Raw genomic sequence first — 27,983 nt, forward strand, 5'->3', positions numbered from 1 at the left:
TATTTATTTTGTTAGTTGTCAGAATTCCTTATGTATTTTGGATATCAGTCCCTTATCAGATATGATGGGTACCTACTTTATCCCATTCTGTAGGTAACTTATTCACTCTGTGGTTGTTTCTTTTGCTTTTTGGTCCCCTGGGTCTATTTTTGGTTTTGTTGCCTTTGCTTTGGGGGCCATAGTTAAGAAATCATTTCAAGTCCAATATCACAAAGTCTTTACCCTGTGTTTTGTTCTAGAACGTTATAGTTCTAGGCTTAAACTTAAATCCTGAATGCATTTGGAGTTGATTTTTGTGTGTAGCATGAGACAGTGTCTAATTCCAGTCCTTTGCATGTGTGCATCTAGTTTTCTGGCACCATTTGTTGCTGAGACTGTCCCTCCTCCATTGTGTCCTCGTAGCCCTTTGTTGAACATCAGCTTGAGTTTATGTGCATGGATCTATGTATGAGCCCTCAGGTTTAGGCAAGTGATCTACTCCTGGGCTTTGGTTGCTGTGGTGGTGGTGGTGCTGAGGATCAAGCCCAGGACTTCACACGTACTAGGGAAGTGCTCTACCACAGAGCTGCACCCCTGTCCTTGGACCCTGGGTTTTATTCCACTGGTACACGTCTCTGTTTTTATGCTAGTACCATGCTGTAGCTTTGTGATTTTATTTTGAAATCAGAACATGTGATGCCTCAAAATTTGTTCTTTTTTTTTTTTTTTTTTCAGGATTACTTGAACTATTCTGTGTCCCTGGTAGTTCCATATGAATTTTAGGATTGTTTTTATTTTTCTGTAGTAAACTATCATTATTTAGATGGGGATTGCATTGAATCAGTAGATCACTTTGGTTAACATGGATAGTTTAATAATATTAACAATGTATGAGCATAGGATTTCCATTTGTGTTTTTAATTAATTAGTTTGTATTTTAATTAATTTCATCAATTTTTATAGTTTTCAGTGTACAAGTTTTTCATTTCTTTGCTTAAGTTTATTTGTAAGTTTTTTATGTTATTATAAATGGGATTGCTTTTTAAATTTCTATTTTTGACAATTCTTAATATTTAGAAATGCAACTGATTTCAATATGTTGATTCTGACCGTGCAGTTTTACTGAATTAATTTATTTGTTCTAGCGGTGTTCCTTAACCCCACCCAAAATCTTTAATGTTTTCTATGTGTGAGATCATGTCTTCTGTAAATGGATAATTTTTCTTATTTTCTTCTAATTTGGATGCCTTTTATTTCTCTTTTCTTGTCTAATTGCTCTGGCTAGGATTTCTAGTTTTGTGTTGAATAGAAGTGGCTAGAATGGAAGTCTTTTCCTTATCTTGCCTTGTTCCTAATAGGAAAAGCTTTCAGATTTTTTTTTTTTTTTTTTGCCATGGAGTATGATGTTAGGTGTGGGCTTTTCATATGTGAGCTTTATTATGATGTTTAGAGGTTTATACTATGAAATTACTAAGTTTTGTGTTTTCCTGTATCATTCGATGATTATGAGATTTACTGTGGTCCAGCACATTTATTGATGATCTGTGTTGAATCACTCTTTTTCCACAGGAGTCAATCCCATTTGATTGTGGTGTGTAATTCCTGTAATATGGTCTGGAGTTTGGTTTGTTAGAATTTTTTTGAGGATTTTCATCTCTGTTCATCAGGATATTAAGTTGTATGTAGTTTTCCTTTTGTGTAGAGTCTTTGTCTGGTTTTGGTATCAATGGTGGCCTCATAAAATTTGTTTGGAAGAATCCCCTCCTCTCTAGTTTTTTGGAAGAGTGCAAAGGGTTGACATTAATTCTTCTTTGCATGTTTGATGGAATTCGCCAGAATAACCATCTAGTCCTGAAATTTCCTTAACTGGGAAATTTTTGATTACTAATTCAGTCACCTTATTAGTTGTAGTTCTGCTCAGATTTTCCATTTCTTTCTAATAAAGTCTAGTTTCTAGGAATTTGTCTATTTCTTCTAGACAATCCACCTGTTTAAACTATAAACTACATGTTTATAGTAGTCTCTTAATTCTTTTTATTTCTGTGTCCTAGGATCTTCCCTTTTGTTTCTGATATTATTTATTTGAGCCATCTTTTTTTTTTTTTTTAAATTTAGTCTGTCTAAAGTTAGGTCAGTTTTATCTTTTCCAAAGTCCAATTCTTTGGTTATTTTTTGTGTGTGTTTTTGTGTTCTCTATTTATTTCTTCTCCATTCTTTATTATTTCCTCTTCTGCTAACATTGGGTGCAGTTGTTGTATTTCGCTAGTCCCTAAAGGTAGGTTACCTGAGGTCTTTCTTTTTCCATGGTAGGTGTCCATTGCTGTGAACTTCCCTCTCAGTACTGCTTTTGCTGCATCCCATGTTTTTGGAATGTTATGTTTTTGTTGTTTTTTATTGTCTCAAGGTATTTTTTAAATTTCCTTTTGATTTCTTCTTGGAGCTATTAGTTGTTAAGGAGTGTGTTATTTTCATATAGTTTTCTATTTTCCTTCTATTGATTTCTAGTTTCATTCCACCAAATTGGAAAAGCCCTTATGATTTTGCTCTTCTGTTTTGTGTGACATGTTTTGTGACCTGGTATGTGCTCTCTTCTAGAGAATGTTCTGTATGCACTAGAGAAAGATGTGCATTCTGTGGCTCTTGGGGAAACGTTAGGCCTGTGGTCTGTAGTATTTATTGTCAAGTCCACTGATTCTCCATTGATCTTCTGTTTGGATGTTAGGAACTATGGAAAGTGGGGCCACTATTATATTGCTGTCTATTTCTCCCTCCAGTGTTGTCAGTGTTTGCTTTATATATTTAGGTATTCTGATGTCACATCTTATAGTTAAACTGACCTTTGTATGGTTATATAACGAACTTCTCATTCCTTCTTAGTAGGCAATTTCAGATGTAATGTCTATTTTGTCTGAGTATAGCTACCCTTGCTCTTTTTTGGTTTCCATTTACATAAAATGTATCTGTCTATCTTTTCACTTTCAGGTTTAGTGTATCTTTACATTCAAGTGGCTTTAACTTCTGTCATCGTTTTCCTAATCTATAATAAAAGGACCCTTCTTATTAAGTGCTCATGAGATGTTAGCTGCTCCAACAATTGTTTCTTGCTCAATATTAATTTTTTAAACTTTGTATTTTCAAAGAATTTGAGATTTAATTTAAAAACCTGCAAAATTAGTTCACACAATTTCTGCACATCCCTCATCAATTTTCTCCAAATGTTAATATCTTCTGTAACCACTATGGAAGCATTAACATTGGGAGGTTAACACCGATACACCTCCCATCACTAATGACTGACCTTACTCAAATCTCACCAGTTGTCTTACTATTGTCTACTTGATGGATTGGGACTCTGCAGGGGTCACTGTGCAGTTGTTGCAGGTGTCCTCTGTCTCTACACTGGGACCGCTCCTCAGTAGTCCTTTGTTTCATGATCATGACAATTTGGAAAGTGCTAGCTGGGTAGTTTTTAGAATGCCCTTCAACTTAGGATTGTGTGCTATTTCCTTACGGTGGAGTTTGGGCAGGAAGAGCCCAGAGTGACGCTTCTTCCCTTGAGAGTGACATGTGCTTTCCTCTTCTGCCTTGTTCTGGCAATGGTCACCTTAGTCATGTCATCGAGTGGCATTTGTCATCCTGCTGCACTGAGCAACTGGGTTTCTTTTTGCAATTGATGTGGGAGGTACCTTGGGACTTGTAAGCACCCTGCTCCTCATTACCTTGCTTGAGTTTCAGTATTTGGGAATGCCTCCTTTTTCAAGAGGCTTTCAGTAATTTCCTTCCAGTGAGTAGCCAGGCTACTCACTGGAGAACGCTGTGGTGAGACAGTGCCACCTATTCTTTACTGGTTGTGGTAATTCTACATCAACACTATGAGCCTTTGAGTTGGCATGTGGAGGTCTGCACCCTCTGTGCCAGGCTCTCATGCCCTGTGTGCTGCCCCCTGTAACTATTGGTCACTTGGCCAGCACTGGCCCATCCACCTTCCTTCATTGCTGAGCATAACTTGGGGTGCTGGAGAGAAACTGCAAGTTGGTGAATGTCCAGTTCTCCCTCTCTTCTGCTCCCTTTTTCTGGTTGTTACCCTGTTTAGAGTGGAAAGAAATATGGCAGATGCATTTGGTTTGGAAACATGTTTCCGCTCCTGCTGTGAGTGCACGTGGAAATTCAGATCTCGCGCCACCAATCGTGAGTGTAGACGTGTGGTCCTCTCATTAGCTGCTTGCTGCCTGTGCTTACTGGAATGCTTACAAATGATATCTCTGTTACGTGGGGAAGCGGCCGTCCTAACTAGGCTTCTTTATAAATGTCCTTCATGGGCCATTAAATATAAATCTTTGGAGATCAAAACATCCCCCTTTCCCAAGAATTTGCTTTATGTTTGATGTTGGTTTTATGTTTTTGAAGCCAACAGTAAAAAAAAAAAAAACACCATTGACCACATTTTACTATGTGGGTTGGGGGGTAGGAGCCAGCCAGCCTGTTTTCCCAGGTCTGAGTGGGAGGTATTGGTGGGGGCTTGTGGTTTGCAGCATCCTGTGCCTCCTTACCTGTGTCAGGAGAGGGAGATGGACCAATAAGATGCTCTAGGGAGAAACAGAGGTCCTGGTAGCCATTAAGGCCTCTGATGGTGGGTGGAAGGTGAGTTTGCGTGTGGAATGCGAGCAGTGGAGGGTGCAGAGGCAGGACCCAGGTGCCAGTGGTAGGATTCGGGTCCCAAGCAGCTCTTCTGCCCATCTTCTGGAACCCATGGGAATAGCAGAATTGTCCTTTGTTCCGTGACTCTGGCTTTTAAAGGTCCCAAATGTCCCTTCAGCTTGTCCCTTGTGTGGGTGGGGGATGTACAGTTCCTAACCCCTCCCTCTTCCCACATCTCGTGATCCCTGACATCTTGTCTTGTTAAGGCAACCGTGATGAGTGCTCAACTTTCTCCTTAACAGAGGTCTGCGGGTGGCAGTGCATTTTAACCACAGCTAAAGATTGGGAATTAGCAGTCCAGGACTGCTTTCATGACTTCTGTCCTGTCCTGTGGAGGAAATGTCATGTGAGCCCCCTTATCCAGGTTAGATCCTGCTCAGATTGGGTTTAAAGGAACCCCCAGGTTCATTTTTCTTGTTAAAATTCTCCCCTGATTTGTGGAAAGCAGACAGCACTTCAGTGTGAGTTCCAAGGTGGGCTTGGTAACAGATGCTTTTTGTTTTCCTTAAATAGGAGAGTATTGACTCAGAGCAACCATTGGCAGAAGGATGAGTTGAGGAACATGCTTGAGGTAGGCATGTTGGTTGCATGTCCCCAGAAGACCTGTGTGGCCATCATAGCTTGCTTAGGAGGCCAGGTGCTCGTTCCCCAGGTGGCATCCGCAGAGCGTCCTGGGTGTGTTAGACCCGCAGCCCTGTTCTCATTCAGCGTTCACATCTGTAGGTGGGTAAGCATCACCCTGTCTCAAAGCTGGAGAGGTCCAGGGCGGTGCCTGCCTTGGTCTCTGGGCTCTTTGTCTCTGTGATGGAGATAGGGTGACCACAGGCAAGGGCTCAAATGAAACAGGAAGACACGTGCCTTGATTGCAACTTGGTTGCAGCTCTGAGCCCTTGTTCTGCATCTTGTTTTAATACCGATGATTCCTGTGGCGGTTTACTGACTCTTCCCTAATCCTAGCTCACCTCTGGCTTCTTGTTTTTAGCTGACAGAGAAGAGTGTTCCTTTGTAACTTGTATTATTTAGCTGTTCTTGGTCTTTGGAGTGATGTGTCTTAGGTGAGTGTAATTAGAAAAGCATATTTAGCACATAGGGGATAATTTTCTTTTGCAGCTGTGCATTAAAGAAAATATCATCTGTAGGACTCTAAGACTTCCATTTATAATAAGGACTTGTTCTCCCAGAAGCTAGAAGCTGTAATCCTCTGAAAGCCCTGAATGTGAATGCGGAAGGTGTTTGTTTCACTTGTTTATTCCTTCCGTAAGCGTGCATCCATCCGCCTTGTCTGTTGGGCACATGCCAGGCTCTGTGCTCAGCCCCACCGGGAGGATCTCTGGGGAGGCCTGGCCTTGGCTGGGCTGGGATGCCTGCTTTTCAGTGGGCTGTGACGATCTGCCTGGAGAGCCGGGTGGGGCGGGGAGGGTGGGATTCTGCCACCAGTAGGCTACAGGGTTAGCTGGCAACCCACAGATCCAAGCCAGTTTCTTGTTGGCCCCATGAGGCTTGGAGGGCAGAACTCAAGGGTGACAATTGTGAGTCGGTGCCTAAGTCCAGTGCTGTGTTTTGGGGGTCACTGAAGTTGAGTTTGCTCTGCCTGGCAGTGGTGGTAGGAGGTGCTCCACAGCGTTTGCTGAGCAGTCAGGTCAGGTGTGTGGCTCTCCTGGCCTGCTGTGAGGCCGGGGGAAGGGTGTGATGCTTGGAGTGGGTTTTGGCTTCTCTGTGGACATGGACGTCTCCAGTAGGGGTGCCTCGCTAACACCTTTCTTTTGCATTCTCAGTTTAGAACAACTGCGAGGTGCAGACAGGTGTGGCACAGTCCACTTACACTTCTGGAGCGCTGAGCGCATCCCTGTAGTCACCGGCTGCCAGAGAGAGGGCGGGGCGGAGCCATGTGGCCCACCTTCTCCCCATCCTCCCAGTTAGAGAAGTGGTCCTGTCCCTTCATCTTCAGTGCACTAAGTGTGGGCCTTGGACTGGCAGCTTCAGCAACCTGAGCTCCTGGAAAAGCAAACTCTCAGACCCCACAAAACCTCTAAGCTAGGAGCACCGTGTCTGGCAGTCTGTTCAACAGCACCAGAGGGTTCTGTCATACGCTCAAGGGCAGAGCTTCGCTGCCAGTGGGTGTGCTGTGTCTGTGTGCTGCTGCAGGGCACAGCATTGAAGCCTAGACCTCAGGATGGGCAGGAGGGCGGGAGAGGGGTTTGGGTTGAGCACTTCTCTGGGGGAGTCCTTCGCATGCACATGAAGAATGGAGAACTGGGTTCACTTATCCTCATTAAGCCTCATTTCCCTCACCTGCAGTGTGAGCTGATGCAGGCTTTTCTGTGGGATGGTTTTGAGCCCATGAGGAGCACACAAAGCTGAGCCCCATGCATCAGCTGCTCATTACGAGGTGTCCTTCCCAGCTCGTGTCCTCCTGGCCTGCATCGGGTACCCTGGGAGTTCACAGAAATGGGGGAGCAGCTTCTAGGAGAAAAGAAGGAACCCTGTGTAGGATTTAGCCTTTGTTTTTGCAGACAGGAGCCCATCAGAGAACTTGGACCAGCACCTGCTAATCTCATCTGTCCAGTTTTCATCCTGGGGGTGGGGACAGCCGATGTGTGGGGAGGAGACAGGATGGATGGGCTCCAGCTCTGGCCCACTGTGCCAGTCAAAGACAATTTTGTGAAGCAGTTATTAGATTGATTCTATTACGGAGATAAGGGAGCAGAGGCTCTGGGGGAGTAGCTGTTTACCCAGGGCCCAGCCAGAGCAGCAGAGGTGCCCCTGCTGCGCAGCCTCAAACCAGGGAGAGCGCTGGGGTGAGCACAGCAAAGGCCACAGGCGAGGTGCGTCACTGAGTTACTGAAAAGATCAACAGGAGGAAATTAAATCAAGAGCTGGGACGAGGAGGGGGGCTTTGCAGCCCCGCGCTGTGACCCTGTGGGCCCTCCTCTGGCTTGGGCAAAGGGCCCTGGCCGGATCCATCCTGGCTCCACAAGGTCGCTGCTCCTGAGGGGTGCAGAGGAGGAGGAAGGGCAGGGGCAGCTATGATTCTTGAAAGACTGTGTCCTGGGGTAGGTTCCTCATGCTGGCTGAGCCCAGTTATACCAGTTGAAAAAGCGGGTCTTTCTTGGGAAGATTAGGAATCTTTTTAGAAGAAGCAGCTGGAACTGTCCTTGAAGCCTACAGGTGCTCAGCAAAGTCACCACTGCACACACTTTTGCAGGTTTTCGATCATCTTTTTAAAGTCAGAGGCCCTAATTCACTTGATTTGTTAATAATTTCTTCCTGGGCTGTGGCTGTGGCTAAAAGCACTTGTCTCGCACGTGTAAGGCACTGGGTTGGTATCCTCAGCACCACATAAAAATAAAGATACTGTGTATTCATCTACAACTAAAAAATACAAAAAACAATTTCTCCCAATGTTTTATTTCAAAATACTTCTAGCACAAAGTTGAAAGAATAGTGCAGTGCATGTACCAGTTCTCTCCCTTCTTTCCTCTCTCTATGCATATACATTTTCTCTCCCTGATACACACACACTCTTTGGAAGGCCCACTTGAAAGTTGCAGGCTTGATATTTTGCGTGTGTGAATCTTCACATGCCTCCTAAGACCAATGACATTTTTCTAAACCACTGTTACCCTGCCATGAACTTTGAGATTGGTACAAGGTTATCTGACACTCATTTTATGTTTGTGTTTCTCCCATTGTCCCCAGCATCCATTCATCTATTGCTCATCTTTTCTTCCTCTTGTGAGGGGCCCGCACCTGGGTCTCCTTAGTCATTATTTCTCCTGTGCAGCTTGCTCTGTGATGTTCCTCGGTCTGTTTTTGGTGTGTTACCCTGACAAGAAGCTGGAATAGATCTCGTTGCTGTGTCGAGGGACCTGTCAGGCTTGTGTGGCCACCTGAGGGCTCTTTCTGCCACCTCCCGAGGTCGGGTGGGCCTGGAAGGGCCACATGTGAGTGCACACCTTGGTCCTGGGTCCAGGGCATCCTCTCTTCTTCTCTGGATCTTGGGTGCCTCAGTTGAAAAGCAAGGTCTCTGTTTATTTCTAACTTTTTGTAGCTAAGTTCGTTTTCTCCTTGATGGGAAGGAGGACTGGAGGGGTCCCTCAGTCCACCTCGCTGGGCAGTGGCCCTGACAGCAGTGGGTGTTGAGCACCAGTGCTGTTAGACAGCTTGCTGTTTCACAGGGTCACTTGGACACTTCTTTGTGTGCCTGTGTCTTCCCCTGCTGGGCTGTGCTGATGGGATTGGTTATAGATGGCTGTCTCGACTTCCCTTCTTCAGGGTCCAGGGATAGACACCATGAGAGACAGGAATTCACAGGGTGTTTGGGGTGGGACTGGATCAGGGAGACTCGGTGACTAAGGGCTTATTTCCTCTGCTGTTGTTTCCAGGCTGATCGTCCTTGAAGGCTGTGTGAACCACCAGGTCTGCATGCACTTATACCAGAGTCTTCCCAAAACTTGTCTTGCAGTAGCAGAAGGAAGGGCAGTCCCAGCAGAGGTTCCCACCTTTTGAGTGGGTGTCTTCGTCATGGCTCCAGGATAGCTGCCTCCCTGTGGCCCAGCACACCTTCCACAGAGTCCTTTAGCTCCAACAGCACCCACTTCCGGGTGCCATGATAGCTGGTTCCTTCTAGACAGTAGGTCACGTCCCTGATAGATGCATTGGGGGTGGCGACACAGAAGGGCTTGTCAGTGTGTGCTCATTAAGGTCACGATGACCTTGCCACCTGACCACTGACATTGGTAGTGTAGGTGGTTGTAAGAGTGATGTTCTGAGCAGGGCCATCAACCTTCACTTTGTCAGGGGGCCGCCTTCCATTTCCTGAGAAGCATTGTGGGTGTGCACCGAGGCCGCCAGACCTCTACCAGGCTGCCATTGTGGTGGACATTCTCGGCTGGTGGGGATTGGGTGCTGAGCAGTGGATGCGCCTGGGGGTTGTTGGCAATCTCGAAGGTGTTCTCAGGCTTTGGTGCTTCCTTCTCTTTACGTTCATGGGCTGTCAGCGGAGGAGAAGGAAGGGATGTGACTCCTGTGGCTCCACCCTTTGGGGCGAGTCTTAGAATCCTCAAGGCACCTGTGGATTCCACAGCATATTCAGCCTTTGCAGCACCTTGCTTCATGTTGCTGGGTTCTTCCTCCTGGAAGATGGACATGGTTTCTTTTGATCACAACATTCCTTTGTCTCCTTGATGGTCCCTTGAGTGTTGCCAGGGGTGGAGTCACATTGGAACCTGCAGCCCTTGTAGTTGTTCAATGAAGAAATCAACAAAAAAGTCAGAGTAGAACTTATCGATGGCCACAGAGCCAGTTGTCCAGGGTCAAGAGCCACCCTGGTGAGCAGGTCTGATCCAGGTACTGCAACCTATACCTCTGGGAGGTGTGGCTGGCACGTGGTGAGTGGTGCAGACAGAGCAGAGTGGAGCAGAGCACCCCCACACTGAGCCTTCGTTTGCACAGATGCCCTGACCCCAGGTCCTCACATGAAGGGCTTTCTGTGGCTAAGGGGTAGAATATGGGCTTACGGGTAGATGTATCTGTCATATTAACTACTCAGCTATTGGGCACGTTGGAGCATAGGTTCCTTACCTATAAAAAGTGGGTAATAATTAATATATTTATTATGAATTCCTTCCACTATTTATCTGGTATACTCACAGCTCTCCGAAATAAGAACTGACTTTTTACTCAAACATTGTGACCTCTGCAAATTAAGCCCCGCTGATCTTATACAACTCTCAGGTGAAGCCATAATCTCAGCTCGATCACGTAAGTAAAGGATCTCCGTGTTTCCAACCCTGGTTTAGAGGCCAGGGTCTTGTCGGGCCAGCAGTGCTCTCAGGCTTCCAGCCAGGGCGAGAGAGCTATTAGGGACTGAATGCAGGTGCGCTGGCCCCAGGGATGATGGCTGACGAGTCCAGAGACAGTCTCCTTTCCACAGGGGTATCCCTGAATGGGATCCTGGCGATCACTCCACGTTGGGCTGGTGTTTTGAGAGGTGGATTTGTGTCAGTGTCCCTGGTCCCTCCCACAGATGTGTCCTGAGTTCCCTGACAGTGCAGGCACCAGGTCTGAGGAGGAAGTTCCTGGTAGCCTGTTGGTAGGCCATGGTCCAGCTGGGAGGTGGGCCATTCTGAAGCAGCCGCTTGGGGTCTGTGAGGGGAGCACAGATGCTGTGTGGCTCGAGGATAAGCCCCTCTCTCCTGCCATGAGGTGGGAGCTGCTGGGCATATGGGTCTGACAGCAGGAGAGCAGTTCTTGATGCACCATGGCCCCTCCGAGACTGCTCTGCCCCACTCCCTCTCTGCTTTCGTAGTGAGTTGGCTTTGGTCCTACCTGGCCCCCATCACGCCTGCATGGGTGTTGCTGAATGAGGACGGGCTGCCTCCCTCTGAATGGCTGCCGAGGCCATGTGTCCATCATCCACACACCCCGGGATGCTGGGTCATTCCCTGGAGGTTGTCCTCTCTGTGTGCTCTTCGTGGTCCTGAGGTGCAGATGTAGCCTGCCCATGTCCCACGATTGCCATCACCCGCTTCTCTGGGGGCATCTGGTCCTGCCCATCCTCCTGGCCTGCAGCCCAGCTCAGGGTGTGTCCTGTGGGAGTGTCATGCCCCACTCCAGGTTCTGTAGGGATTCAGGTCCCCGCCCATGGAGCCCTGTTACAGAGTGAACGGAAATGTGTGGCAGACTGGCACTGGGCAGCTCTGGTCTGGTGACCGTGTTCCCATTTTCCTCACAGCCTTGTGACGTGGCTCTTATGTGCCTTGTTGTCTCACGATGAAAGTCTGCTCTGGTAGGATGAGACGTGTATGGGGTGTCATGGTGACAAAGGACGGAGAGACAGACTCCTAGCTGAGGTCTGGGAGCTGTAGGGAGGAGGCACCAGAGAGGGTGGTTAGTGGAGGGCAGGCTGGTGGGGGCTGGTGGTGAGGTTCTTCCAGCTCCAGCAATGCTCTCGGGCACACACAGCAGGAGCACCAGGTGTGTTTGCGTGCGGGTGTGCACGTGAAGACCCAAGACTGTGGGGACAGAGTTTGACAGTTGTGGGTGTTAACTGTGGCTAGAGTAAGGGGTGGGTCTGGAGACTGTCTCCTTGTTCTTGATTCTGTGATTCTCTCGTGCCCAGTAACTCCCTCCTTTCTCAGTGTCGAGTATGGCTTAGTTTTAACAGGCGCTCCTGGCTCTCCTTCCAAATGCCGGGCTCTCCTCTAGGGATCTTTCCGGTACCAGCTGGCTGTGTCTTCCTGCTAGCTCAGGTGAGAAGGGGGCTGCACACAGACTGACCCCTTGCCCAGAAGTTCAGCAGGGAGTGGCAGTGGGCCTGAGCAGCAGTCTGCTTGCTGTTTTGCTCTGCTTCTTGCAGTGTGTAGCAAGGACACGTGCCTAGCCTCAAGTGCCGAATGGCCCATGGCAAGGGGACTGAAGGGCGTGTGACAAACAGCTGTGTCACTGTGGTGTTGTTGAAGACAGTGCAGCATCTCCTCTTCAGAAGGGCCCTGGAGTCTGCTGTAGGGCCCAGTCTGGCTCCTGCCCTCCACACCTGCAGACTGTGTCTGTCCCCTGGACTCAATAGCCATCCTGTCCTGGGCTCCATCTCTGATACCCTGCTGTCTGCATGGCAGCCCTTGGGGATTTTATACTTTACCTGTCCCAGGCTGAAGCCTAGGGTCCCTCATGCCATGCCCACGTGGCCTAATTCTGCCCCTACTCAGTGCTCACAGCTCGCTCTTCCAGTTCCTGCAGTGGGAGCTCCTGACCACAAAGGCCACCCCATTTTCTGTCCCACTCAGTGTACAGTCTCTTGATCAGTTCTGATGCCTCACCCTCTAGCAGTCTGCAGAATCCACTGTCCCTTCTTCAGCTGGGCGGTGACATCCCCTCCCACTGGCTGCTGTCTCGAGAGCCTCTTCCTCTGCCCCAGGTACATCTGTGTCAGTGTTCTAAAGAAGGTGTCCACCGTCGGCTTCGACTCCTGGTCCCATTCTGACCCACTCCCTGGGATTTTCGGGCCACCATGTGTGTTGCAGGAAGATCAGGATCTCTGGGGTCAGACAGATCTGGCTTTGAACTTTGTGGCAAATTCTTCTTTTCTCTGTCTTGGAAAATGATGCTTTTTAGGTGAGAATGCCTGTGTAAGTCGGTGATAAGACCGAAAGTCCCTGAAGCTCTGAGAGTAGTGCCCGTGGTGCCAGGGCTAGCTCCTCCTTTCTCAGAGGTTCTGGGGACGTGCTGTATCTTAGGTTGAACCCAGATGTGTTGAGCACCTGCCCTGGAGGATCTGAGTTCTACCCTCAGAGAGCACGGATTCTCCTGGGTCCAAGCCTTGTGCTGCAGTATGGCCAGCTAAGCATGATGGGAAGGTGCCCAGCCCCGGGGTCACTAGGGCATCTGGAACCCATGGAGCTGGAAGCTGCCCGCTGATACAAGCCGTCTGCAGAAACCTAATGATGACCAAGGAGGAGTTTGCCAGGTGGAAGCAGCCGGACAGATGGGAGCTCTGTAAGGCCAGGCTCAGACATGGGGGGCCAAATACGCGTGAGTAAGACACCTGTTGATGTCATAGGTGTTGAGCCCCGTTAGTCAGCAGCATCTGCAGAGCACTCACTCTGTGCCACAAACTGCGCCAGCTCCAGGCATCGGAGAAAATGGGCAAAGCCCAAAGCTGACAATTTCAGAGCAGTGACAAAGCTGACAGCCCCTTAGACACACACAGCAAAGAGAAGCACAGCTTGCCCACACCAAAGACGAAAGGGGCGCACTGTGGCTCCCGGGCCCAAACGAGAACTTAGGGGCAAGGCGCCTCAGTGGTCCCACAGCTGGATGGAGTGCACCTGTCTCCCTGCAGTACTGGCGCTTGGATCCAGAGGCCTCTACCACCGAGGGACACCCACAGCCCTTTTTATGTTTTATTTTGAGACGGGTAAATTGCTGAGTTGCCCAGGCTGTCCTCGAGTTTGTGACCCTCTTGTCTTAACCTCCGAGTCACTGGGATCATAGGCCTATGCATTAGCAGCTGGCTGGAAAGGACAGATTTTGTGTTTTAACTTTTCAGAGAGTTCCTGGAAGTAAAATTCTTTTCATGGAATTCCATGGTTTCCCCTGGTGCTCGGTGTCCTTGGGGTCTTCCGGGAGCCCTCTGCCATCTCCCAGGCTTTGCTCTAGGGGCTCGGGTGTCCTACTGTCGGCTCCCAGGTAGAACTCATCTCAAAATACCTTGAGCATGTGTGGTGGGGGCCCCGCTGTGTCTGTCTCTGTGGCTGTCTGGTTGTGGGCACATTATCAAAACCAATGAGAGCACTTACCTACGTGAGATGGGCGGAGGACGATGTGGACCTCAGAGGGGACGGCAGTGAGCCATCCCGGCCAATGCCATTTTTACACATTAGGCTTAGGTGATGTGAATGCATTTCCCTTGACCATAGTCCATGATCTCACCAGTGTGGCTGGTGCTCTGAGAGCCAGGGCAGGATGCCCATGCAGCATATATAGGGAGTGAGGGACTTTCCTTGGAGACCCTGCAAAGGATTATTAGAGAGAGCACTGGCCTGAGAATAAGTGTGTGGTGGGCATGACTGCCCTTTGTGTGGCTGAGGTTTGTGGTGTCTGGGGCCTGACCTGTCCACTGCCCAGGAAGTAGTCCATGTGAAGGCTAGCCTCTGGTTTCTGATCTGCTCCTCTCCTTGGCTCCCAAGCCCAGCCTTCCTGCCTCCTCCACTTACTACCTCTTCTGACCCTTGAGGCCTAGCCCTTCTCAGCCACCGTGGGGCCCTGGACCTCCTGAGTTGGAGCTGTTTTGATGGTGGATATTGCCCAAATCGGTTTCTACATCATCGTGGATGTGCCAGTTAATTTGTAGCTACTTGGCATCTTTAAGGCACAATTAGCACTGAAGAAAGACTTTGGCCAAAAGTCTTATGAGCTGGAAAGGAGTGGTGTGGCTTTCATTGTATGCATGTTTTCCTGACCTTAGGTAAACTGCTGGGCTGGTCTCTTGGGGGGACTTGCCCAAGCTGCTGGTCCTGACTTACTATGTGGACCACATCACCGCTATTAATTTTATGTCATTTCAGAAATAGAGCAGAAGGAAATTTGTGGTGACAGGTTCACTTGGGGTCTTTAAAAATCAAAGATCCGCTTATACTTTTAAATTGGCTAGGGATATGTGATTGGTTTTCCCTGGCAATAGCCTTAGATACATTAGAAATTATAGAACATTAGATTAATAACCCAGGGTAAGCACCAACAGCTTGCAGAAGAGCTGATCAAGATCTTAGGTAGTATCTGGCAGAACACTTGGACTCTGAGTGAGGATATTGAGAGCTGGAGGGGTGGGCATGACTTGGCAAGGTTACCTAGAGCCTTAAGCTCATGTACGTCTGCTGCAGAACCTGAAACTCCCGAATCTGCGCCCAAAGCCCCTCCATGCTCCACGTTTGTCTTCACAAGTACATGGTACCTGTCACTATGACTCACGTCTACAGATGACTGTGTGCCTAACACAAATCAACTCTACTGCGTGTAATTTGAATTCTTAAACTGAGCTGGATTTTGGCAAGTCTATGTCCCATGTGACTACTGTTGCCATCGAGGTGGGGGATATCCAGTCACCCCTAAGTGTCCCAGACTCCTTTGTAGTCCGAGCAGCTCTGGTTCTGTTGTCATTGAAGACTGACCTCTCTAGTATTTGAACATCTGGGCATGCAGTGGAGATTCTTTGGGTTCTGGCTTCTCACTCAGAATAATGACCTGGAGATTTTTCTATACTGCTGTGTGTGTTTGTAATTTGGACCGTTTTGTTGCAGAGTAGTAACCTATATTATAGTTATGCTAGTTTGTTCATCCAGTCACCTGTCTGTTCCTGACTTTGAGGTTGCTTCTGGTTTGGGACTATCAAGAATAAAGTTTTTGTGGACATTTACTTATGTGTATTTCTGTGTGTGGGGGTATCTATCCTTATTTTTCTTGGTAGGAGTCCCATTGCTGAGTAGTAATGTGTTAATTGTAGGTTTAAGTTCACAAGGAATTGTTAGTGCTTTTCCAAGCCATTGTACTATTCTACATTACCACCAGCAATTTGCAAGAGTTCCACTAGTTTCTTAGGACTTTTTTTTTTTGACATGATCACACTGTCTTTGAACAGTATTATTACTGCTTTTTAAACATGCATATCTTTAATTTCGTAACATGTTGAATTCACTAGGATCTCAAGTGCAATGTTGATAGAAGTAATAGCTATACATTTGCCTTATTTTGGAGTTTTAGTTGCAAAGCCTTCTGTTATCAGCCACTGAGTATGGTTTTTACTATGAGATTCTCATGGATGCATGCAGAGATGAGGAGTGGACTTTCTATGCCTAAGTTGCTTAGTGCTTTTAAAAAGTCATAAATGGAGTTTGAATTTTGTTAACTGCCTTTTCTGAAGCTATATATTATATACCTTTTTTCTTTGTTAATATTCTGTTAGTATAGTGAGTGATATTGATTATATGTTTAAAGATTAAGCTAACCTTGCCTTCCTGTGATAAGAATTGGACACAACGTATGATCCATCTCACATACTACCGAGCTTTTCTCACTAGTATTTACTTAAGGATTTTTTTACATTTAAATTCTTGAGAGATATAGTCCTCATGAATATTTTTCTTGTAAACTCTATTTGATCTTGATATTTGGAACTGATAAAAATAAGGGGGCAGTTTTCTCCGTTCTGTTTTCTGAAGATGTGCATATAAAATTGGTGTTCTTTGTGGCATGTGCTTGATGGGATTCAGGTGGGAAACCATCTGGGCATGGGGTTTCTCTTAGGAACGTCTTTGGTTGAGTGAGGCTCTTTGGTCTTCCGCTCCTCCTCAGCCCATGTGGGCGTGCGAGTCCTCTGAGCCTGAGCGCTAAGCCTGTTGCCTGGAGCTGCATGCCCGTCCTCTCCTGGCCCCTGTGGCGGCCTCTGCACTGGCGCTCACTGTTGCCTCCGTGTCGCTGGCCTGCTCCTTCTTCTTTCTTGAATAGCCTAACAGGATCGTTACCCTAATAATATTTTCAATAAGTAGGTTTTAGCCTTGTCTTTGTCCATTTTCAGCCCCTGCCTTGCCCAGTCGCGCTCCTTCCTGGTTTGCTCCTCCTGTCCAGTGCCTGCCCCCAGGCGGGCAGTCCTTTGTCCTCAGTGCCTCCAGCATCCCAACACTCACCTGTGTCACAGCAGGCCGGCTGTTCTGTAGAGGTGTCTTGGTTTGTTTCTTTTACTAGACCTGAGCACCTTGAGGGCAGCAGGCGGTGGGGCGCCTGAGCACCCGCTCCCTGCGACGCAGGGGACGGCGGTGGTTCAGGTAGTGCTGTGTTCAAGCCCTGGACGTGCCACCTCTGTGAGGGTGGGCGGCGCAGAGCCCCTGCTAGGGCTTGTCAGGATATTGCCGTCAGAGCGGGCAAGTCGCCTCACGCAGCCTGGTACTGAGAGGTGCTGGATGACCTTTCACTTCAGCACGAAAAACCAGTGGAGGATGCCCAGGAAGTGCAGTGCCATTTTCACCTTTGCTCCCCTGATTTCTGTGGCAGTCCTCGCTGGAGGTGAGGGCTGAGGTTCTCAGGGGCTTCTCAGCAGAGCAGGGCTTGGCTTCCTGCTGCTCTGAAGAGCCTGGACACCCTGTCTTGCCACTGCAGCCCACTCTGCCGTCTTACTGACGTCCTCCACTTTACCGGGCCGAGGAGACCTCTGCTCCTTTCCTCTGAACCACGAGGAAGGCAGTGACAATGCCTCTGAGACTTGTCTTTCTGCGGCTTTCATGAAGCTGACGCCCTGGAGCTGCTCTTCCGTGTTCTCTCTGGGAGGGGGCAGCAAGTCCCCGGCAGCAGGAACACAGACTGTCCCTTCTTCCCTAGGTGGTGCTTGGCAACTGCTTGTCTCCGTCTTACTCCCCCCCCCCCCAGGTGACTTCTCCCACAGTGCTCTCTGAGGTGACCTAAGTCACCTCCTAAAGCAAAAAAGCCAGCGTGGCCGTCTCCTGGCAGATTCTGGTTCCATAGCCACTCATCCCCTTGGCCACTGCCTGCACTGGAGCTGGTATTAACTGGTTTATTCCAGTGTTACACCCTTGGCTCTCCTGAGCTCTCTGAGATCAGGGCCACCTCTTCTCCATTGAGCCTGGTGCGGAGGAGACACCTAGAAGTGTTTGGAAAGGAAGAGGAAAGAACAGACCAACCAGGGGAGCCAGCCGCCCTGAGTCTTCCCAGGAAGGCATTCTGGGGGGTATGTGCAGTCTGCACCTTCTGCCGGTGGCAAGTGTGATTTCAAAGGGTCTAGGAACTGTCCCCATGAAACCAGCAGCTCTCTGCAGTTGGGACCATGCTTTGGGCACATGGCCATGGCAACATGATTTGGGGTTTTAGCGAGGCCGAAATATGATGCTTGATTATTGAAACCAACCCTGTTTCACTGAGCACATGGTGAGGAGGGAGAAGGGCTGGGCCTCCCAGGAGGAGTACGTCTGTGTGTAAGAGGGTCAGGGAGACAGCTCTGGACACGCAGGTTTGAAGGACTCCTGTGAACACAGTTACGGAGGTACCTTGAGGGGCAGGAGGTGAATTGGAATGATGAGCTTTGAAGATAGGACCAAAGGATCTGAACAGATGTTTCTTCATTGAGACACAAAAGGCCGGAGAGAACTGAAGAGGTGCTCAGTGTCTCCTGCCCTCAGGGAAATGGCCTCCAGCCACAGCAAGGCATCCCTTACTGCCCCAGGGGGACTTGGACCAGAGGCAGAGCCATCATCGGCGAGGGAGAGGACAGCTGGTGGAGTGAGGGATGGCATAGCTGCCACGGACAGCCCCGTGGCAGTTCTCAGAGTCCAGTGTGGAAGGGCCGCGTGTTCCCAGAATGCCACTTCTGCCTGCCCCTGGCATCTGCACACCCTATTCACAGCCGCGTCACTCACGCGAGCCACGAGGCGGCCGCCGCTCGAGTGCCTGCTGGCTGATGAGTGGGGGATACGGGGCTCAGCCATTCCACAGAGTGTCACTCTGCCTTCACATGGGGAATCGGCACAGACTAACGTGCGTGACCCTCGAGGACCTTTGCTAAGTGAAGCACGCCAGCCACAGGAGGACAGACTCTATGATTCCACTGCGTGAGGCGGCACAACATCAAACCCAGGAGGAGAGTGGCCGGGGCCAGGGGGGACAGAGTTGGGAAGGTGAAGATGTGCTGGAGGGCGGTGGCGGTCACTGTTTGTCAGCAGTGTATGCGAACCTAAAATGGTGACTTTTGTTAGGTTTATTTTCCCCCAGTAAAATGTAAAAGAATTGAAGAGAGAGGACTAAAACTCACTTCTCCCTATTTTGAGCCGTGTTGCCGTCGGGCCCCAGATGGGTCAGGTGGCGAGGAACGCAGGAGTGTCCTCAGTGGTGACTCCTGTTTCTTCATTGATCCTCAGTGAAGCCTGGGGAGGTGGGCATTAATGTCGGCTCCCCACTCCGCAGTTGAGAAGCTGAGGCTGAGAGAGGCGAGACGAGGAACCCCAGGTCTCGTGGTGCTGTGTGGCCAGCTTCCCAGGAGTCCCTCCTGCCCCGGGCCCCTGTAGCAGCCTGGTGGAGTCGGTCCTTGGCGTGCCACCCTACCCACCACGCACACACGGGCTACTTCCTTTACTTTAAAGCACCCTGCTGCTGTGGCGTGTCCTCTTGGCAGAGCAGTAGGTCACCAGGAGCGTGACTGCGGGCTGAATGCACCTTTCCAGGGTCACAGCGTGACCCCACAGCTCAGGGAAGAAGGCAGGTGGTGCCAGCCTCCCTCCAGACCCGTGGAAACAGGACTCCAAACTGCCTTGGCAGGCCAGGGGAGAAGATCCTCACGCCGCAGCACATGCTTGGAGGCCCCATCCGGACCTGCTACCCTGCCTGGACTGCAGCTCAGGCTGTGTGTGGTGCCTCACTTGTGGCCTCACTCCACCTCTGGAACTTTCCACCAGGGTTATTAGTGGCCCAGGAATTACCTTTATTTTGTTTTGTTTTCCCAGCTTTAAAAGATATAAAACTGTTCTTAGCTTCCAGACGTCCAGAAACAGCCCGGGCTGGACTTGGCTCCAGGCCGCAGTCTGCTGGGCCTCTTTGGGTGGTGGTGGAAAGCTGCACCCTTTCAGTCAGGAGTTGGCTGGGTTTGTAGTTCTTGTTGCTATGGTTACTCTGTGCCTTGCAGGCTGCAGATTTCTCTCGTGTTGCCTCGTGCTGGCTTGGGGAAGGGTGAAGAAAGTCCAGGTGCCGGATACCTGCTCTTCCCACGATGTCTCCCCAACCCTGCTTGCCCTTCTCTTTGCACACAGCACCATGATAGACCCGCCCCACCTCTCTCCTCCCAAGGGGTTTCTAGGCTGCAGGCAGGGACAGGCAGGGTTCCCTGCTCCCTGGCCGGTCCCCAGTCTCAGTGGTGGGCTTTCTCAGGGTCCCTGCCCTTTGCACCACAGCTGACTGTCCCTGCCCACATTGTGATGGGTTCTGTGACTGCGTGGTGTCCTGCCCTGTCCCAGAGGCTTGCTGTCTCCAGTGGTGTTGGTGTGGCATCCTGGATCTGGCCCTTTTCTTCCTTACCCCAGAGAATGGTGTGTGCTGATCTGGTTTGTGCCTGTGGCCAGTGCTGCCCTTCCTTCAACACCTTAAGATTTTCCCCCCTAGGAAGGAAGGACCCTGTGGGGACCTGGCGGGAGTTTCAGTGTCTTGTTTTCCCAGTGGTAGTGACTGACCACCAAGGGAGACGGCTTCTGCTTTCCTGTCTGCCCACCCACCCTGGTCTGGGCGCCCAGGGAAGACTCATGGAGAACAGCCTGGGAGGAGTGGGAACGGCCTTCCTGTCCAGGTTCTTGGGGAGGGGTCCTCACTCTCATGTGGGGCCCCACCCCACCTCTGATACTCCATGACCTCCCAGCGGGTCCCTTCCCACCCACATGGGTAGCACTGGCACCTCTGCGAGGTGCTCTGCTGCCAGTGGGAGGATGCCACACCGTGTTGTTCCCAAGGGGCACGGCCCTGACTTCATCTCTGTGGGCTCAGGGCGTGGGGTGAGGGGTCTGTGGGCTGCCTCTCACTCACTGGGAGCCAGGCTGGTACACTGCCTCTGCGGTGGACGGACGCTGGCCTGTCCCCACCCTGGCTGATTTGTGTCTTTAGGTGATGCTCACTGCACTGTGCTCTCCTCTCCTAAGTGCTACACCCGGCCACAGAATAAGTTCTGGAATCCCCTCTGTGGCATATCCAGGCTGAAGATTGTGTGGACAGTGGGTGACACGAGAAAGATGGTGCCAGGTGCCTGGCCTCAGCTGGGCTGAGAGCCTGCTGGGTGCAGGGGTGCACTCTAGAATCTTTGTGGGTGGAGCTCCTGGCAAGGAGCCTGGCCAGCTTGGGAGCACTAACTCGTTACTGGTTATGTCTTTTCAGACTCTGGAAGCCGTCCTGAATTTCAAGTACTCAGGAGGCCCGGGCCATGCTGAAGGGTATTACCGGAGCCTCTCCCTGGGGCTGCACGTGGAAGTCGAGCCGTCTGTGTTTTTCACCAGAGTCAGCACACTCCCAGCAACCAGGTAACTGTTGTCCCTGTGAGTCTGACAGCACTGCGTTTGGAATACCAGCCTCTGGTTCACTGTAGTCTGGCTGCCCTTCTGACGGGCACTGTGGGGCCAGGTTCTCTCCATTCTGAAGGTGCTGGGAGGGGGGTGGGCTTGCTGGGCTTCTGTGGGCCTTCCTTTGTGTGGACCTGATTGTTTAGGTGCCTTTCTCTGACCTGGGTCACCTCTGCTGTTAACAGGGGCTTGAGAGAGAGCTACATGTCTTGGGGGCCCCTGGATGAGCCCAGAATTTCTGTCTATGCTACTTCTGGTGCCCACTGAGCATAATGGTTTTTTTTTTTTTTTTAATAGCCCCACTGTCCAGCATGGTACGCAACTCCCAGCATGGACAGGGAGTGTCAGGTCATTCCTGCCCGGGGAGGCCTTCTTGCTCAGTGACCCTCTCTGGGCCTGCCTTTTCCTATCCTGATCTCCCTTCAGGCAAAAGGAGTTGGTTGGTTTGTCTGCTTCAAGGCTAGAAGTGGCAAGAGGTGCTAGGGATATTCTTCTCTCGGGTGGGAGAGTGATGATTTCTCATTCCAAACTTGGACTTGTGGTACAGTGGAGCAGTGGGCTCAGGAAGCCTGGGAGGAGCCCCCACAACTGGAGAGCCGAGGAACTCGGGCCTGTGCAGGCTCTAGGGAGCAGGTGCCTGTCACTGCTGAACTCGACCAGGCTCTCTGGCTCAGCTGTGCCTTGCTCACTTCTGGGGAGGGGGGCTGGGACAAGAGTATTTGTTCTTAATAGCTAAGGAGCAGTGGTGACAGACATTGCCTGTCTGACCTGAAACCCCTGCAGGCCGTTGGTGAAGAGTATCCCACAGGCAGTGCCCTCATCTGTCTGTCTCCCTTATTCTTCTGTGTGAAATAGAGGTATGTTCTTGTCCATGTTAATGTTGACATCAAAGTCCATTTAAGTTGATAAAGCCCCAAATAATAAGTGTGATTTTGGTGTAGGGGAAAGACTTTTTCTTCTCAGCCGTTGGAGAAAACCATCAGCAAAAGTTAATGGTGTGGCTGGGCCTCTTGGTGTCACCTTTCATCCCCTGTCATGTTTGCAGTGTGTGCAGTGGCTGGCTTTGCTGCCAAGGCTGGCTTCTGCTCTGAATTTGTACAGAGCCTAGAGCGCTCGTCCCTGGGAGGCTTGGCCAGGACCCTCCGGGGGCTCTTAGGGTGTGCCAGTCTCCCTGTGCATAAACCTGCTGCGCCTTTCTGTCCTGGTCCCTCACCTCCTGCTGACGTCACCCATATAAATAATCCTCGAAACGGCACAGGTTATTCCTGGGCTCTTTTTTCCCCTGTTGATACCTGGCTTCCACGTCATGGTCCCTGTGGTTCCAAATGGCAATTTAAGTCGAGGAGAAACTCCGCCACGTGGTGGTCTTTGGACAGATCTGGACAGGTTGGTCCTTAGCTGACATGGGGTTGGATCCTGATCTCTGGCCCACGGCCCTCCCTCCGTTCTTCTGGCCCATGTGTTTCTGTCCCCTGCTCTTAGGATTGAGGTTTGACTTCTAATCCTCCTCTGTTATCCCTACATCTAGTTTGTCACCAAGTGCCCTCTCCAGCATCTCTGGATGACCCTGTGTGTCCCTCCTAGATGTCCTGCTGTATCTTTGCTGCTGTGGGAAGAGGCCCAGGCATCCCCTGCCTGCAGTCTTTTTTGTGCAGAGTCCCTTAAGTACGAATGTCCCCCATGGCTGCCCTTGCGCAGGTTCCTAGTGCTCGTGAGGCGCAGGACCGGAGCCCCCCTAAGATGTGTGCAATGCCCACAACTCGGGCCTCGCCCGGGCCGCCACCCGCCCTGCAGAGCGGCTTTGCTCCTCACCACCCCTGCTCAGCGCATTGACTTCTGGGAGCTTGCGCCACATTCTTTTTCTAAAACCTCTCTCTTTCTTAAATTGTCGTTCTTTGATTTAACCTTTTGGGAAATATCTGCTTGCCCTGGAGATGTATGTTATCATTCCTGTAGGGTTTTCCTGAGGGTAATCAAGCAGAGGGGGCTGTTCTCTCCGTGGGTTCTGTGTACCTTCCAGGTACTTCTGGGAAAGCATTTGCCAAATGTCCTGGGAATACATTCACTTACGCTTTAAGCCACCACCTCTGAAGTGACAGGCACTGTATGAGCCACTTGCTGGGGTAGGAGGTGGGGGGAGCACAGTGCACATCAGGCAGAATTAGCACTAAAAGGAAATGTGAATGTACACAAAGGAGGGAAGAGCTCAAGAAACAGTGAATAAGCGAATACAGAACAAAAGGGTTTGTTCCTCTCATTCTTAATTTCTTTAAAAGAATGGGTGGGTGCTAGAAGTGCTAATGTTACACGCAAGGTGCCAGGCTGCTGTATGAGGTCAGAGTGCAGAGGTACCAGGCATGCGGCACTCTCCAGAGCAGCCATCTAGGTGTGGACAAGAGGGTACAAGAGATAAAATGGAATATTAGCAATATCTAATTCAACCAAAGAGGAAGAGGTATCAAGAGTGGAACAAGGAACATTTAGTCAAGTAGGAAACCAATAGCAATGTGATAGGCCTGCACCTGCATCTCAAGAACTGCAGGAAGTGTATTTAGAATTAGAGAAAGTGAAATGCCTTTTTACAAGAAAATGACATTAAATGCGTGTAGTGTAAAAGTTAAAAGGTAGGGGAAAACATCATGCATCTGGTTTGGCATGGTGGTGAATGCCTATGTTCCCAGCAACGTAGGAGGCTGAGGCAGAAGGACTGCAAGTTCAAGGCTAACCTCAGCAACTTAATAATAACCTGTCTGAAAAGAAAAAAATAAAAAAGAATGGGAATGTAGCTCAGCAGTAAAGCAACTATGGCCTAAATCCCCAGTACCAAAAAACAAAAATAAAAAACCTCAAACTAAACAATAATGTTAGAAAGTTGGTGTGAGTATATTAACATTATTCAGATACTCTTTCAGCATAAAAAGAGGCAGATAAGACAATTTGTAATGAAAGTAGCCCAAAATGCAAGTGTATTTAAAAGCAGAATTTCAAAATAAAACAGACATACTGAGGGGATAAATGCATAGCTGCACATTATAGTTGGATATTTTGGGATTTTTCCCCCCTCTTAATATTTGATAGAACAAGTAGACAAATACAAAGAAACAATTAAAAGAACGAAACCCCAGAAAACTATAGCAAACTTAGATAATCCTGTTAACCAATTCCACCTAATAGTCATAGAATAGTAAACTATTTTAGTAGAAAAGGTGAATGGCTTAAAATCAGTGATTTGGCTTCTGCATTAAAGAAGAGCTCAATGTACTCAGAGCAAACAGCAGAAATAAAGTGTAGGTATCAATGAAATTATGAAAAAAGAATGTATAAAGTCGGTATTATGGTTTAGATATAAGTGTCTCCCAAAAGCTCAGAGTGAGACAAGGCAAGAGAGCTTAGAGGTGAAATGATGGAGCTATGAGATTTCTAACCTAATCAGTGTGTTAACCCTTTGATTAGGATCATCTGGGGGTTAAGGATAGACAGGTGGATGTGACTAGAGGAGATGGGTCATCGGGAGCATGCCAGTGAGGTTTATATTTTGTCTGTGGAGAGGGAAGCTCTCTCTTTGCTTCCTGGTGCCATGTTTCCAGTTTCTTCCTGGAAATGTCACACACTTCTGTCATGATGCTCTGCCTCACTGTGGTCCCCAAGGAATGGAGCAGACCGTCTATGGACTAAAAACTCTTAAAAACCATGAGCCCCAAATAAAATGTTCTGCCTCAAAAGTGTTCGCTTCAGGTCTTTTGGTTATAGTAGCAAAAAAGCTGACTAAAACAGAAATTAGTTCAGGGAGTGGGGTCATTGCTGTGTCTAACCTGATCATGTGGTTATGAAATTCTTGGAACTTTTTAGAATTTGTGGGAGGAATGTTGACACATTTAGAGATGCAAACTGGAAAAGCTTTATATTGTTGTAAACAGAGCTTAATGGGTGATTTTGGTAGAATGTCAAAAGACCAGAAGATCAGTTAGGCTGCATTTCAAGTTCCATGGCTCAGGATTCAAGCACTGGAAAACTGGTTCTCAGTGAGGTTGGTGAAAGTGAGCATTCACTGGAATTCAACAGTGACAGTCCGAGTCTCTTAGAGACTAGGAAATCCAGGTGCATGGAACAGAGAACAAGAAGCAGCACATTGGGGCCCATCTGGTTGTGGCAGCAGCAGTAGTGCAGAGGGGAGGGATGACACAAGAGAGGAAAACCACAAAGAGCAAATTTGGCATAGATCAGAAAAGCAGTTTAACTTAGCTGATCTAACTGAACAGCCAATGGCTGTGTGAAAGTGCTCTGTGTTTCTCAACTGACAAGCAGGCAGCTGAGCCAAGATGCATCTGAAGGAAGCCACAGTTGCTTGCTGCTGCGGGAGGCCAGGAGGCCATAGCCAACGTTTCCATACGGTTGTGGCAAGCACCTACCATGTGGCTTAGGATGTGCCTAGCAGAAGGTGAGTGAGACAGACCAGAGGAGACTCTACCCAGGGTGATTCAGGTCAGAGAAATGGAGTGGGGTGAAACTTGCTTTCCCTTGTGTCTGGTGGCTCATGTGACCAGCAGAAGAGGGTCGGGAAACTGAACAGGCCAGGGCAAATACACTCGTGGACTAAGCCTGGGAAGGCTGGGTTGTGGGCAGCAGAGTGTGCGGAGGATTATTTTTCCTGCTCCACAAGTAGAATTCTTGGGAGGCTCCTGATACCTGGACTCCTAGCAGAGATCGGCATCTGCCTGGCTCCAGGGTTGTGTAGATCTAATTTCTCCAGAACACATATCACCCAACAAAGTCCCTAATGCCTGACTAGACTTAAGTCTAGGGAGGGTCAGAAATCCTCTTACAGAACTCTTAGCCTCACCTTGGGCGTGTATTCATCCAATCTACTGGGACAAACCTGCAATTGATCATACTTCCCATTCTGTCCTTCCTCATACTGGTGGCAAAGAAGCTGAGAGCTGTTTCAGCCAGGTTCAGTTTTAGGCCACTCTAGCTGGCAGCTTGGAGAGCAACCTGTCACTAGAAAGGGGTTAGCAAACCAGTCTCCACACACACCGACAAGCTCCCTTCTCTCATTTGTGTGTGCGTCCTCTGTCTCTGTATATATACACAGCCCAAGAAGAAACTCAAAGGACAGCGGGGCATGTGCAGTGACCTCCATTCTTGTTGACTGTTTTGAACACCTCAACAGAGATAGTTCTTTAATTTTTCATTAAGAATCCTTTTTCCTTTTTTTTTAATTTTGTGTGTGTGTGTGTGTGCTTGCCATAGAGATACACATACACACATGCACAAACACAATTCGTTCCTTTTTTTCCCCTCATTTTTAGCAGTTTTATGATAGTTATTTTTCCTTATCTTTTGAGGGTTATAATTTTTGGTTTATTTATCTTTGTTTTTTGTGATTTTTGTTTGTATTGTTTCTCTTCCTTTGTTCTCCCATTAACAGACAAATTCTCCCCTTTCTCTCTTTGATTTGCTTTTTCTAATTTTCTCCTTCTTTTTAACCATCATTACTTCTTACACCTTTTCTGCATTTTTTTTCCTGTTTGCATTGTGAACATTTTAAACTTTCTTCTACCTTCCTAACACATTTTTTTTTGTCTCTTAATAAACTGTATTTTTGCCATCTTTTAGACTATTTGGTTTATGTAACTTCTCTGTCTACCATTCATTTTCTTGCAGTTATTGGTACTATGGATCACATACTTGACACATGCTGTTTAATGTCAGATCGAGGTCAGGACTATTTATTGTTTTTGCTGTTGGCAATTGCTGACCCCACTATTCTTATTTTTGTGATAACTAGTGTTGAGATGCCATAGTAGGCACTGGGTATTTGTTTTAATGCCATATATTGTTTGCTTCAGTTGTTGCTACTATTTGTTTCCCCCTTACTTGTAAGGTGGTGGGAATCTACAGGGAAACTACAGGTTCACAGGGTAGACTCCACTGTTGAACAAAAACCAGCCAAAAGACAGTGAACCTTGCTCCATAGCCAAATTAATCACACTTAGACTTCAGCTATACAATGATACAAAGAATAGAAGAACAGAAACCCTAAACTAATAACCAGGCCTATGTAGGAATGACCAGCTGGGTCAGCCTACCAGTAACACTCCTGGACATCCACTTCTACAGCAAAACCATAGAGAAATAACAGAAAGGTTGTAGGATACAACACCTAAGAGGGGTTTCAATATTACTTAACTCTGGGACATTTTGGCAAGAGATGGCTATGCCCTAAAAAAAGGTCCACACATAAAGAAAAGAGAAATCCATACCAACAGATACATAAAATAAAAATTAAATAATAAAATTAAATAAAGTATATTTATAATAGAAATATATTTTAAAAACAAGGTAAAGTTTATAATTCATCAGCAACAGACTCCAAAGACATTGAAGTGGATAAAATATCAATGAATTCAAAAGAGTGAATATAAAAATGATCAATGAATTCCAAGTGAACATTGAAACTCCATCTAGTAGAGTAGACCATGCCACAGACAGAATCTCAGAGTTGAAAGAAAAAGTGGCCAGCTTTGAACATTCAGACAGTACTACAGAAGAGGAAAATAAGAAATCATGGCCAGACTGTCCAAGAACTCTGGGGTAGCATTGTTAACCAATTTAAGAACCACTGGGACTGAAGAAGGTTGTGAGATGAAGGCTAATGGCATGGACAACCTCTTCAGGAAAATAATAAAAAAGTTTTCCAAACTTTGAGAA

General features: G+C 48.4%; 1 protein-coding gene across 5 annotated transcripts in view; it reads left to right on the forward strand.

The window, feature by feature from the left end:
• The window catches only part of Trappc9 (trafficking protein particle complex subunit 9), a 503,680-nt gene that overhangs the window by 272,799 nt on the left and 202,898 nt on the right, over positions 1-27,983 (forward strand). For all 5 annotated transcript variants that reach the window (XM_077800373.1, XM_077800372.1, XM_077800369.1 and 2 more), the window contains one exon: positions 21,091-21,233. In XM_077800373.1, the coding sequence (XP_077656499.1) occupies positions 21,091-21,233 (143 nt within the window). The remainder of the gene's footprint in view (positions 1-21,090; positions 21,234-27,983) is intronic.

The sequence above is a fragment of the Urocitellus parryii genome, chromosome 7 (assembly GCF_045843805.1).
Source record: "Urocitellus parryii isolate mUroPar1 chromosome 7, mUroPar1.hap1, whole genome shotgun sequence".
In the NCBI taxonomy this organism is placed as follows: domain Eukaryota; kingdom Metazoa; phylum Chordata; class Mammalia; order Rodentia; family Sciuridae; genus Urocitellus; species Urocitellus parryii.